At 50.8% G+C, this 12723-nt stretch overlaps 5 protein-coding genes across 5 annotated transcripts; 4 read left to right on the plus strand and 1 right to left on the minus strand.

Moving 5' to 3' along the window:
* Nucleotide 1: 1 nt before the first annotated feature.
* Nucleotides 2-2619, minus strand: MYCFIDRAFT_54840 (uncharacterized protein). The gene is made up of 2 exons (XM_007921916.1): nucleotides 2531-2619; nucleotides 2-2371 (listed from the first exon to the last, which is right to left on the minus strand). Exon 2 carries the CDS (start codon nucleotides 2323-2325, stop codon nucleotides 217-219), a length of 2109 nt encoding a protein of 702 aa, XP_007920107.1. The 5' UTR covers nucleotides 2326-2371; nucleotides 2531-2619; the 3' UTR covers nucleotides 2-216.
* A 569-nt stretch (nucleotides 2620-3188) lies between these two features.
* Nucleotides 3189-3936, plus strand: MYCFIDRAFT_209589 (uncharacterized protein). Its single transcript, XM_007922852.1, is given in 3 exon segments — nucleotides 3189-3263; nucleotides 3279-3471; nucleotides 3525-3936. 2 exon segments carry the CDS (start codon nucleotides 3230-3232, stop codon nucleotides 3446-3448), a joined length of 204 nt encoding a protein of 67 aa, XP_007921043.1. The 5' UTR covers nucleotides 3189-3229; the 3' UTR covers nucleotides 3449-3471; nucleotides 3525-3936.
* Nucleotides 3937-6120: 2184 nt separating this feature from the next.
* On the plus strand, nucleotides 6121-7560 carry MYCFIDRAFT_126684 (uncharacterized protein; the record flags this gene model as incomplete). Its single annotated transcript, XM_007922853.1, has 1 exon — nucleotides 6121-7560. The coding sequence occupies one exon, from the start codon at nucleotides 6121-6123 to the stop codon at nucleotides 7558-7560; it is 1440 nt and encodes a 479-aa protein (XP_007921044.1).
* A 748-nt stretch (nucleotides 7561-8308) lies between these two features.
* Nucleotides 8309-11408, plus strand: MYCFIDRAFT_148338 (uncharacterized protein; the record flags this gene model as incomplete). The annotated part of the gene is made up of 3 exons (XM_007922854.1): nucleotides 8309-8821; nucleotides 9464-10199; nucleotides 10506-11408. The coding sequence occupies 3 exons, from the start codon at nucleotides 8309-8311 to the stop codon at nucleotides 11189-11191; spliced, it is 1935 nt and encodes a 644-aa protein (XP_007921045.1). The 3' UTR covers nucleotides 11192-11408.
* A 150-nt stretch (nucleotides 11409-11558) lies between these two features.
* MYCFIDRAFT_54841 (uncharacterized protein) lies at nucleotides 11559-12496 on the plus strand. The gene is made up of 5 exons (XM_007921917.1): nucleotides 11559-11716; nucleotides 11830-11852; nucleotides 11942-12072; nucleotides 12139-12317; nucleotides 12368-12496. Exons 1-5 carry the CDS (start codon nucleotides 11582-11584, stop codon nucleotides 12398-12400), a joined length of 501 nt encoding a protein of 166 aa, XP_007920108.1. The 5' UTR covers nucleotides 11559-11581; the 3' UTR covers nucleotides 12401-12496.
* Nucleotides 12497-12723: the final 227 nt, after the last annotated feature.

The following is a 12723-nucleotide window of genomic DNA, read 5'->3' on the forward strand; positions in this document are numbered from 1 at the left end:
TCAGTGTTTAACGAATTCTTTCTTTGGTTTCAGAATTGTCAAATACTACAGTTACACAGAAGTCTTTCGTGAAACCCATGAATCCCCATGCTGATGCTTTCTCTTTCGCATCTTAGTCCAGACTCAGAAACGCCTGTAGCTTTCTTGTCTAGCCGTTATGCCAAAATCGCGTCATCCGTAAACACATTACAAGGCAACTCTGCTAAAGCGAAGCAATTAGTCGACCTCCTCCATCGCGCTCTCAGTGGCACCGTCTGCTGGTGCAGCAGCTGGTGCGGCAGCCTCCTCGGCAGTCTCGACGTCCTCGTCGACGTTGAGGCCGAGGGAGACGAGCTTGTGAATGCGCTCGGCGTAGTTAGCTGGCTCATCAATAGTGAAGCCAGAGACCAGCAGCGAGGTCTCGTAGAGAAGGGTGGTAATACTCTTGACGGTGCTGTCGTTCTCGCCGTCAGTCTCAACCTTCTTCTTGAGCTCCTTGATGATCGGGCTCTTGGGCGAGATCTCGAAGGTCTTCTTGCTGCTCATGTAGCTGGACATGGACGTGTCACGGAGAGCCTGAGCCTTCATGATACGCTCCATGTTGGCAGACCAACCGAACTGGCCGGTACGGATAGCACAAGGCGAGCCGACAAGCTTGTGAGAGACGACAACCTTCTCGACCTTGTCACCAAGAACGTTCTTGAGCGACTTGGCGAGAGCCTCATACTCCTTCTCCTCCGTCTCGCGCTGCTTCTTCTCTTCCTCAGTCTCCTCAAGCTCGAAGTCCTTAGTGATGTCGACAAGCTTCTTGCCGTCATACTCCTTGAGCTGGGTGAAGGCGTACTCGTCAATTGGATCAACGAGGAAGAGGACCTCAAAGTTCTTGGCCTTGAGGGCGTCAAGGAATGGCGATTTCTCAACAGCCTTGATGGACTCGCCGGTGATGTAGTACATCTGCTTCTGGTGCTCTGGCATGCGGGTGACGTAGTCGGCGAGGGAGGTAGTCTCCTCGGTGGACTTGGTGGAGTTGTAGCGGAGGAGCTTGGCAAGAGCCTGGCGGTTCTGGGTGTCCTCGTGGATACCGAGCTTGATGTTCTTGCTGAAAGCACTGTAGAACTTGTCGAACTGCTCCTTGTCTTCGGCAATCTCCTGGAAGAGCTCGAGAGTCTTCTTGACAATGTTCTTCTTGATGACCTTCATGATCTTGTTTTGTTGGAGAGTCTCACGGGACAGGTTGAGTGGGAGATCCTCAGAGTCGACGACACCCTTGACGAAGGAGAGCCACTCTGGGACGAGATCGGTGGCATCATCAGTGATGAAGACACGGCGTACGTAGAGCTTGATATTGTTCTTAGTCTTCTTCGTCTCGAAGAGGTCGAATGGTGCGCGCTTTGGAACGAAGAGGATGGCGCGGAATTCGAGCTGACCCTCAACGGAGAAGTGCTTGACTGCGAGGTGATCTTCCCAGTCATTGCTGAGCGACTTGTAGAAGGCGCCGTATTCTTCTTGCGAAATGTCTTGTGGGTTACGAGTCCAGATGGGCTTGGTCTTGTTGAGCTCTTCCTCCTCAATCTTGGACTCCTTGATCTTCTTGGTCTTCTTCTCCTTCTTCTCCTCTTCCTCGTCGTCAACTTCCTCGACCTTTGGCTTGTTGTCGGCGTCCTCTTCCTTGGTCTCCTCGGCCTCCTCATCAGGCACCTCCTTCTCGGTCTCCTTGAGCACGTGGAGGTAGATTGGGTAGGAGATGAATTCGGAGTGCTTCTTCACAACTTCCTTGATCTTGCTCTCGTTCAGGTAGTCAGTCTGCTCATCCTTGAGGTGGAGAATGATCTTGGTGCCACGGCCGAGTGGCTCGCCGTCGGTGTCTTGGGAGATGGAGAAAGTGCCACCAGCGGAAGACTCCCAGATGTACTGCTCGTCATCGTTGTGCTTTGAGACGACGGTCACGCGGTCTGCGACAAGGTATGCGGAGTAGAAACCGACACCGAATTGACCAATCATGGAAACATCAGCGCCAGCGGAGAGGGCCTCCATGAACTGCTTGGTGCCAGAGCGGGCGATGGTTCCGAGGTTGTTGACAAGGTCGGCCTTGGTCATACCGATACCAGTGTCGCGGATGGTGAGGGTCTTGGCCTCCTTGTTGGGGATGAGGTCGATGCGCAGGTCCTTGCCGGAGTCGAGCTTGCTGGGATCTGATAGAGCTTCATAGCGGATCTTGTCTAGTGCATCGGAGGAGTTGGAGATGATTTCTCGCAAGAAGATCTCCTTGTTGCTGTAGACGGTGTTGATGATCAAGGACAGAAGCTGCGAGATCTCCGCCTGGAACTCGAATGTCTCGGACGACATGCTGGGCGATGTGTGTGGTGTGCGCTTGTGGTGGGAGTGTTTGATTCTGCAATGATGGTCAGTGAAGTGCTCTTGGTGGGCGACAAGTGTGCGTTTGGTCGAGCGTGGAGCGTTGAGCAGGCTGCACTGTCGCTGAAGAGATTGCTCTGGCAACCAACGGCGGCGTCGACAAACGCTCAATGGCGGAGGCGGAGGGCTGACTTACAGATGGGACTGTCTAGAAGTGAAGTGGTCAAAGTACGCGCGGATGCAAGACCTGTGTTGCTGATGTGCAGTGGTCGGGGTATCTCAAAGTTCGAAGTGTGGTGGAAGAAGATCAAGTTCTGCAGCTGATATTTCTGTTGCTCAGACGCACAAGCACCTTCCTTCCGCGCTGAGCTTCGTTCTTGCCAGAAGCTTCCAGCGCAGGCACGACCGCCAAGGCCTAAGAAGAGCTTGGTCTCGGCCTGAGCCGACGGAGCCTCAAAATTAGTAGATGCTGACGCTGCCACCGAACAGTATAGAATTTCGTCCGACTCATGCATTCTTCTTGCTTGACATTGCTACTTCTTCCATCGGATTCTCAAGCACATCCCGAATGGCGCGTTGGTCCCGACCGACTTCTACCATGTGCGGAAAGCACTCGAAGTCCTCCGACTTGCTCAGGAGATCTTCAAAACATGTGCTATAACTCCGTGATGCGCACGTAATCCAAGTATTCACCTTAGGCAGAGGTCACATAGTTGCGGTTCGAACTAATGACCGATCACAGAGTCTGAGTTGTTCTCGAGCTCGCTACAGGCCAACAGACACCTTCTACACACCTCGTCGCAAGCTCCTCGAGTTACTACTAATTGCTACGCTCGACCAAATCCCCCGTTCAACCACCACGTGACTCCCCGGAGTTTGAAAGCTGAAGATCTGAATGGCTGAATTCTACAGAACTGCTGGGACGGCAGAACTCGACCTCCGAAGACAGAGCTTAGGCTTAGGCCTCATGCAAACCTCTCACCTCCTTCCAGAGATACTGCTACGACGACACGACAACGACAGCGCTGGCGACAAAGCCCGGTATAAGCCGACCGAACAAGAGTACCTCGCTACACCCGAATCGGGACTGCGGCTGCGCATTAAGGCGGTATAAGGCGGAAGCTTCGCTCGCACTTTGTAGGCACGCGGAGCCGCCTACAAGCACATATTTTGATTTTGACCAATCATAGAGCGCTAAGAAATCGACTTCAAACACCTTGGAAGGTTACTGCTCCACCCAAATTCTGGCCAGTAGGGATCTCTGCCAATTGAAATCGCCTTTTGCCTGGTCAAGCTTGAGCGATTTAGTCCTCCGAAACAGATACTCCGACGTGTTCAGACGTTGTAGCATAACCCTACGAGCGGGTTGACCTCAGCTACCTAACTTTTGCTACGCTTTGGGAGGTACCAGAGGTCGCCCGCTTCGCGAATGATCGTTGATCTCGGGGCCTATCGCTGATACGAATAATCTAAGCCCCACTCCGCGCGGAATTCCGATAGTCCGCAGGCTTGCTATAATCCATGATGAGCACACTTTAGGGCCTGTTCTCTTTCAGCTGCACCTCCACTGCAGGTCGTGGCACCTAGTATAGATTGAATTGGCACCAAACCAGGGCAGCATCAGCTATCTATCCCCTGTCAGAACTCGTACCTGCTCGGCGTTCGTCGGCAAAACTAGGATGTCGACTAGAGCGGTGATCTGATTGCACGAATCGATCAGATTTAAGCCGTATGTAGCGTTTAATAGCAATTCTTGCTCTACTTTAGTTCGTCGGACTTAACTAAGGAATTCGTTAAGGGGATAGACCTTTAGCGCTATCGCTTCTAATAGGCTATATAGTATGTACCTTTATATAACGTACCTGTTCGCTTTTTGAAGTTTTAGTAGTAGTTGTCCTTTATAGAATGCAACGAGAGCTAGATACTAGTTATATAGGCGCCTATATCTACTAGTAGTAGTGCCTATATAGGGCTTAGTAGGTAGATTTTACACTTCCCTAAGAATACGATAGATTCTTTACTTTCTACTATTGCTAATAATAGCAATAACGAGGTATATATATACTACGATATACGCTATAAAATTATTAAGATACGGCGCTTTAATTTGCCGTAAAAATTATTTCGATCTAATACCTCCTCGTTAAATAATAAATCGCGCAATTACTATAACTAAATCTACTCCTTAAGCTACCTCCGACGATACCTAGTTAGTACCTACTAGTATACTATCCGCTATATAGGTCGCCTTAATAGATAGCTAGCTTATTAATACTTAGGAAAATATTAGAGAGATTAGGAATATTACTACCCTATTATCTATAGGATAATATAGAGATCTAAGGCCGGTTCTAGTAATAAGGATACCTCTTCTAATAAAGAAGGTCCTAGTCGACTTATTTAGATAGCTAAGATAGAACAAATCCTCCTCGAGAACTTAACTCTTTAAATAGACCTTAATAACTACTATAACAGTTAATTAAAGCTATAGGCTCGCGAGGATATATTATCTAACGTATCTCGTTAAGTAAAGTAGTCTATCTCTTCAAGTTAGAAATAGTACTATACGAAGATACTATTCTATAAGGCTCTTTACGCTACCTCTATAGCTCTTAAATACGAGTCTAGCTTTAGTATTAGCTGTAATGCTAGTAGTACTATTACTACTATTAACTAACTCCTTTATAAATTATATAGAAGGACTACCTTACTAAGAAGGTCTATAAGAACGCAAAGCCTCTAAGAGATTACCCTATACTATACGTTGCCCTCTACGCTAAAATCTATAGTAATAAGACCGCTATAAGTAAGGCTTCTAAGGGCGGCACTAGTATCTTAAAGAAACGACTATCTACTAAAGCTAATATTAAAATAAGAAGCTTCCTTTTATTAAATAATAGCTTAGCGGCCCTATTATAGCTATTATCGGTATACGTATACTCGCGGCGGTCTAACTCTTCTTTATCGTATTACGCTATAGTAATATAGCTTACGAGGGCGGCTATATACTACTAGATACTAGTATTTATTATAGAGGGTCGGTTTTGCTTAGTATACTACTAGGACTTATTAAGTTAAAGAAGGTACTAAGAATACTATCGACGAAGAAGCGACGGTATATCTAAGTAATATTATAGGTTATATAGGGATACTATATAATATAGTAGTAGGAGGTTAAATTCTACCCGAAGGTATATAGCTCGAAATTAGGCTTCTATACGCTAAGGCCTTATATAAACTACGACTATAGGTCGCAATACTCTACTATACTAGTAAGATATATACGGAGTGCTCGAGTTTATCGTAGGTTCTTACCGTTAGTAATATCTTAGAGATAGTCTATAATATTAAATTATAGCGATCCTATAGACGGGATAATCGGTCTGTATTAGACGTTGGTCCTGGTAGTCCTAGCGATTAGGTCGATCGAGTAGATGCGATCGAGTGGTCTGGCCGAGTTGTCTTGGCAGTTGTCAAGATATCGAAGCCTGGGGTTGTTGTATTCTGGTGAGGGTCTTACCAAACCCCGAAGCGTTTGAATCTATACGTTCCGGGGAGGAAGGGCAGCATAGGTACACGTACGGGGGCCCCGAGTTGAACAGGAGTACGTTCTGCCAGTACGTCTTATAAAGTCCTGTCTCTTCCAAAAGCTCGGATCTGCCCATCTCTGCCTTTCCTTCTCCGCCCTAAGAGATGCCTCCACTCATACCCTTTTCACGTCTCAGCTGGAGCTGTCTTTCAGCTCTCAGCTGCAAGATCCTCCTCAACCTTCTCATCCTCACTTTGATGTCCTTACTGTGGCAAGTCACTTACTCCCTCCTATTTGACCCTCTTCGCAATATTCCTGGCCCTGTCCTTGCAAAATGCTCCTCGCTCTGGCTACGCTACCAACGCTGGCATGGTCAACTCTCCCTCACGGCCGACTCTCTTCTTGCCAAATACGATACCTCCATTCTTCGCTTGAGTCCGGACTTGGTCTTGATTAACGACTCCGAAGCTGTGGAAAAGGCTTTCAACCGGAGAGATCTCGATACGTCGCCGGAATCGATTCGTGCTTTGAGAGTAGGAGGACATGATTGGACTGTGACCTATCCGCAGTATGGCGTTGCGAGACAAAGGCGGCATCCTGTCATGATTGCAAGTACGACGAAGAACTTAAAAGCTCGGCATGATGTCTGGAGGGAGAACGTTCTAAAGATGGTCACGGATATCGACAGAAGCCAGGGAGAGAGGAGCGAGGATATCGTGAGACATTTGAGGATCTGTACGTTGAAAAGCTCGCAGGTCTTGATCGGAGGTCCTGGAGTGCAATTGGAGACAGAAGAGTTTCCGAGGATTGTGGGAGAGTATAATTTCCTTGTAGTATGGAGACTGTGTTTGCCAGAGTGGACATTTGAGTGGTTGAAGCATTTTTCACTCTTGGAGCGAGTTTGGTACCGAGTGAGATCCAGCGACATGTTGTTTGACCTTGGAGTGGATATTTGTCGGCAAGCCGAAGTCAACCGGGATGTTGAGGCGCCTAATGCTGCACCGAATGTTTACGAACTCTGTGTCGATCCTGATGCGAAATACCCAGCCCAATCTTGGACCAAAAACGAATTAGGCGCTGAGATGGCTGGACAAGTTCTCGCAGCTACCGAAACGACGTCTTCGGCATTGGCATTCATCTACTACGAGTTAGCCAAGAATGCAAGGCTACAGCAGGAGCTATATCAAGAATTGGCGAGAGCCGACACGGACGAAGAGCTGGACTCTCTGAAATTGCTCGACGCGTGTATCAAAGAAGGCCTCCGCTTTCGACCTCCCGTGGCGCTGACAGGCAGCCGACTGGTTCCTGCAGGTGGTGTGGAGGTGTGTGGCCACTATCTGCCTGAAGGTACCGTGATAACCACACAATCACTCTCCATGAGCAGGCAGCGACGCGATCTATTCCCGGACTACGACACATACAATGCACAGCGTTGGCTCATAGAGGATGGAAAGAGTGCGGAGAGAAAGCGTCTTCTCGTGCCGTTCGGTGTTGGATCTCGAAGGTGCCCTGGTGGGAACATGGCCCTGTATCAGATGCGCATGATTCTTTATCATACGATTCGAGCCTTTGACGTTCGACTTGCACCGGAGACGACGCCCGAGAAGATGGAGCCCTTCGAGGCCAATGGCTATCGGTCGAGGCACGATAGATGCGACTTGATTTTTGTTCCACGAAGCGTTGGAGGTGGAAAGTAAGGTAGCGGTAAATAGCCAGCACCGTAGTGGTTGTCGCGTGGTCGCAAATATAGGTGCCGAAGAATGAACCTCAGAGCGGGGCGGGGCGGGGCGGGGCGGGACGTCTCCGCTGGCGTGGCGTGGCGTGGCGTGGCTCAGGAATGTCGGTACGCAAGACATCGATAGCTTCTTGGCCTTGCCCACAAGACTTGTACCTTGTTGTCGTCCTCGAGCGCAGAAGTCATGAAGATCTGAATGATGACTAAGCTATGCGCAAAACACAGGGACCAGGATGCGAAGAGGCGATGTCTTGGTTGGCCCAGGCGACGAGTGTTGTGTCCGTGCGGCAGCCTGCACCTCAGAGTCTCCGACGAAGCTGACCGCCAGCGAAAGCGACAGCAGGAAACAGGCAGGCACACATGCATGCTTGGCTTCAGAACCACAACCACAACCACAACCACTGTTGCCGTGCCGAACTGCATCTTTGCCTACTCTCGCAACCTCCTCACCGCTCGCAATCGTTCAGCAGCATCATCATTGCTAGACGAGGCATTGCCGACGATGTCGCATTGATACCGTTCCAACCCCACCATACAGCTATCGTCGACCGCTTTGACGCGAGTACATCATCACTTGATCGCACACATGGCCGCATGAAAGCCCCCTATACCGGTAATTCGCATAGCGCCTCGAGCGCATCGTCCATTTTGACGGGACACTTTCTATCCGAGGTCGTCGCGGACGGCGGACGACGAACGACGAGGTCCAGATGGCACACGATGGCCTGTCCACCGCTGGCACGAGTGTCTATGACAGCAATACAATGTATGTGGGAGATGGGACATGGGATTCCGAAAGAAACACATTTCTGTTGCCGAACCTTCTTGGCTTGAATTTCGATACCATGCGATACAATGGCATGGGCAATCGCTTTCGAGGATTGCCACAGTACCACCGTCTGATAATTGGTCATGGAGTGGTGGCGGCTATCACATTCCTCGCCATCGTGCCGGCTGCCATATTCTTTGCGAGATTTTATCATGCAGAAGGCCGCTTCGCATACAAGGCGCATGTATACCTACAGATCATCACCGTCTTTCTGGCAACTGTGGTGTTCATACTGGGATTCTTCGCCGTCGGACCGGAAAGGAGCTTGTCAAATCCCCATCACGGAATTGGAGTCGCGATATATGTCTCCATCCTGGTGCAATTCATCTATGGTTGGTGGTGGTCGAGAAGAGAACGTAAGAGGACAAGACCGCATCCAACGATACCCCTAAAGGTGCACATACATCGGTTGTTTGGAAGAGCCATTGCTGTGCTGGCCTTTATACAGATCGCACTTGGCCTGACTTTGTACGGCTCGCCAAAAGTGCTCTTCATATTGTACGCACTGTGGGGAGCTTTGCTGCTCTTCTTGTACCTGACCTTGGAATATCGAGATAAGGGGAGGTCTGCAGGTATAGCACCTTCAGCTGCAAGATCTGATTACTACTCCGACTACACTGGAAGCTATCTAAGTGGAGATCAAACACAACTCACTCATGATAGGCGAAGCAGGAGGCGAAGTGGCAGCCATTGGGCACGCAATGCTTTGGCAGGCGCAGGACTCTTCGGCGCATATGAATGGTGGAAAAGGCGAGGCAAGAGGAAAGAACAAATCGAGGGCAGCGTTAGTGACTATCAAGAGAGCACTTCAAGACTTCACAGCAGACCACCGGGAGCTCCAGGACGGCCAGCGTCGTCTATCGGCCCACCAGGACCGAGACCATATACGCCATATGAACCAGGGCCACCATCTACAGGACCTCAGCGGTATGATACGCCCAGCAGACCTCCGCCGCCGGCATTTTATACCCCAGGACGACCTGCGCCACCACAAGATCGACACCGGCGGCATGACGAGACTGTAATGTCGCCACAGACGTGGGAACACGAATCCGAAATGGATGAGAAGTGGGATGATCGACCGCCGCAACAAAATACCTGGAGGGATCGCATTATTGGTGCAGGCGCTGGAATCGCAGCGTTCCAAGGAGTGAAGAGCCTGTTTGGTGGCAAGAAAAAAAGAAAGGATGGCTATGCCGAATCTGATGTCAGCTACCAACCCGGCCGGCACAGCATGGTGAGCCAGACAGACGTGTCGCGGGTTGAGGCAGGTCAAGCACCATTTTCACCAAACGACCCGAGGAGGAAACCGCGTCCCTTGAGATCTGACATGACGCCTGCAACCCCAACACGACCTGGAAGAAGGACGAGTCAAAGCTCATTATCTTATGATGACGAGTACAGCCATATGGGTCCAAGGCCAGTCTCTGGTGAGGGCCCTTCGTTGCGAGACAGCATCGCCACAATGGGCGCAATAGCTGGCTTCCGAGAATGGAACAAGCGACGAAAAGACCGGAACGAGCGACAACGATTAGATCGCATTCGTCAGCAGGAGCTTGAGAGCGAGGAGCAGTACAATCGCCGCAACTCTAATCGATACCCGCGGCCTCAAGACGCCAGTGGAAGAAGACAAAGCCTGTCTGGCACTATCTGGACAGGACCAGACCCAGCACTTGGCAGCAATCCACAGCTGTCGAGGACGAACTTCAGGCCTGACATCAACCAACCACCTTTGCCGGCCACAGCAGGCGCGATACCTATTAGTCCGAGCCGTCCTCCAGCAAGCACGGCTGGGCCTAGTGCTTTCCCGCCAAACGTGATGGAGCAGCAGCAACACCAGACACAAACATTCAATCTTCCTCCGCCTCCGCCCGGCCCTCCGCCGCCAGATGCGTTACGTCCTGCCGGATACCTACCTCCCGAGCCAGGATCACTTCAAATGCCTCAGGGTATGGTCAATCCAGATCCTTCGAGGTTGACAACAGAGCATCAATTACAAAGTCCGTATCAGGATGGCACTCACATCGCGGCAAACGAAGCTGCTGCCGCCGCGACGGGTCTTGCTGCAAGTCAGCGAGCAAAATCACTCTCGCCGTCGAGAAGAGGTGGTAGACGAGACTCTCGTTCCAGAATTCCGGGCGCTCGTCGCGGTAGTACCAGTGCTTCGATCTCGCAGCTTGATCCCGCTGGGCTTCCACCCGTTGGTGGCGTGCCCGAAAACAGTCAGAGTCCTCCTGTTAGTGTCAAGATGAAAGTCCATCCGGGTGGCCGACACGTCACGCTTCGGCGTCTGAATGAAGAGGAGGCTGCCGCAGAGCGAGCAGCGCGGCGGCGAGAGCGACGATCGAGAAGAGCTTCAAGCTTGACTGATAGTGTGGACGAAGCTGTAGCAGGCTCAAGTCGCTACCGCCGCAACAATGGAGCACAGATGCGAGACTCGAGCCAACAGCCAATTGCCGCAGTGCCTCCGCCACCGCCAGCTATGTCGAGCTCAGTTGGGAGAAGAGATTCAGAATTGAATCTTCCTCCAGGGCGAATACCTCAGGCTTCTTCGGCAGGTGGCAGTGCTCAAGCTGTACTTCCCGCAGCGGCAGGTCCTGCTGGGAGCGGTGCCGTCGGTAGCCCTGGTACTGTAGGAGGAGGAACCGAATTGGGTACGGGCACGGATGTCAGTGCTTTTGCAGACAATCGCAGAAGGAGAAGAGCAGAGCGAGCAAGGAAGCTAGAAGCTAGTAGGCAGGGGAACAGGGTGGAATTTGAATGATGGCTTTGATGACTTGATGAATGATGGTGAGGGGATGCTGTTCGGATTCTGTTCGGCGTTTTAGCGACGCATAGCAAGCGACATTGGGATGTCTTATTCTCTGGCTGGTGGGAGCGTAGCGTAGCTCCATGGCGAATTTTTCGCGGAAGCAGTGCTCTGCAATTGAGACTTCTCGAGAACGAGCAGATTTGGTGCCATGAATGAAGGCATTTTCACCAATATACCATTGACTTCAGTCTTCTGATTGTTTTGCACGTCACATTTTCCGGCGGACTTTATTCCCACGTGACTCTTTCCCGGCATTCCCCGAACCGACGCAAGCAACTTCAAGCTCCATCTCCTCGCAACCTGGCGCAGGCATTGGAAGCGAACATCACATCTCAACCCACCATGCAGTCACTTCGCGTTGCCCGGACTGCTCTCAGAGCCAGCCAAACCGCTTTCAAGGCCGCACCAGCTCTGCGACGTGGCTACGCCGATGTCGCGCCAGACAAGATTCAGTTGACTCTGGCTCTGCCTCACCAGGTATGTGTTCCCAGGCGGAGGAGGATGGTAGGAGGAGACGGATCGACTTGAGATTGGACAAATGAACATGAGATGGCATTGGGAAGCGTGATTGCGCTGACAATGCTGCGCAGGCCATCTACAAGTCTCAGGATGTGTACGTTCTGCCCAACCCTTTCCCGAGCGAACACCGACAAGCACGATCGCAGAAAAAAAGAGCGGTAGGACTAATAGGCATATAAACAGCGTTCAGGTCAACATCCCCGCTGAGTCCGGAGAGATGGGTGTTCTTGCCAGCCACGTTCCATCCATCGAGCAATTGAAGCCAGGCCTCGTGGAGGTCATCGAGGAGCAGGGTGGAAGCAAGCAGTTCTTCTGTACGTCAAAACAAAGACAAGACATGGAACTGGCTGGGAGAGTCCTATACTGATACTCGGTTACAGTGTCCGGTGGCTTCGCAACAGTGCAGCCAAACTCAGTCCTGAGCATCAACGCTGTTGAGGGATACCCACTTGAAGATTTCAGTGCAGAGGCTGTCAGGAACCAGATTGCTGAGGCACAGAAGATTGCAAGCGGTGGAGGCAGTGAGCAAGATGTTGCTGAGGCTAAGATTGAGCTTGAGGTATGTTCACCTTGAAGTTGAAACCACGAGTTTGCTAACGTCTTGGTCAGGTCCTTGAAAGCCTCCAGGCAAACTTGAAATAGAGTCCGAGTCTACGCGCCTGTATATACTGTCTACCATTTTGCGAGCTTTCTGACGACGTGAGAGTCGGCTTATCACAGAAAGCACGACTTGACCTGCTCGCAGTCTCCGCTTCTCCCTCGACCATTTCAAGTCAGGCACTTGCCACCATCACAGCAACCAGACTCCTTCCTTTCATGCCATGCTAGCACATCTGAGCGTCATAATATCCTCCGAGCCTGCCTTGGAAATAGTATGTGCTGCCATTCTGCAGCCCGCATTTCTCTCATTCAGACTAACATGCACCACCACTATTAATGTCTGCAGGTGCTATCAATGCTCTCCG

Source organism: Pseudocercospora fijiensis, assembly GCF_000340215.1.
Source record: "Pseudocercospora fijiensis CIRAD86 unplaced genomic scaffold MYCFIscaffold_1, whole genome shotgun sequence".
Lineage (NCBI taxonomy): Eukaryota > Fungi > Ascomycota > Dothideomycetes > Mycosphaerellales > Mycosphaerellaceae > Pseudocercospora > Pseudocercospora fijiensis.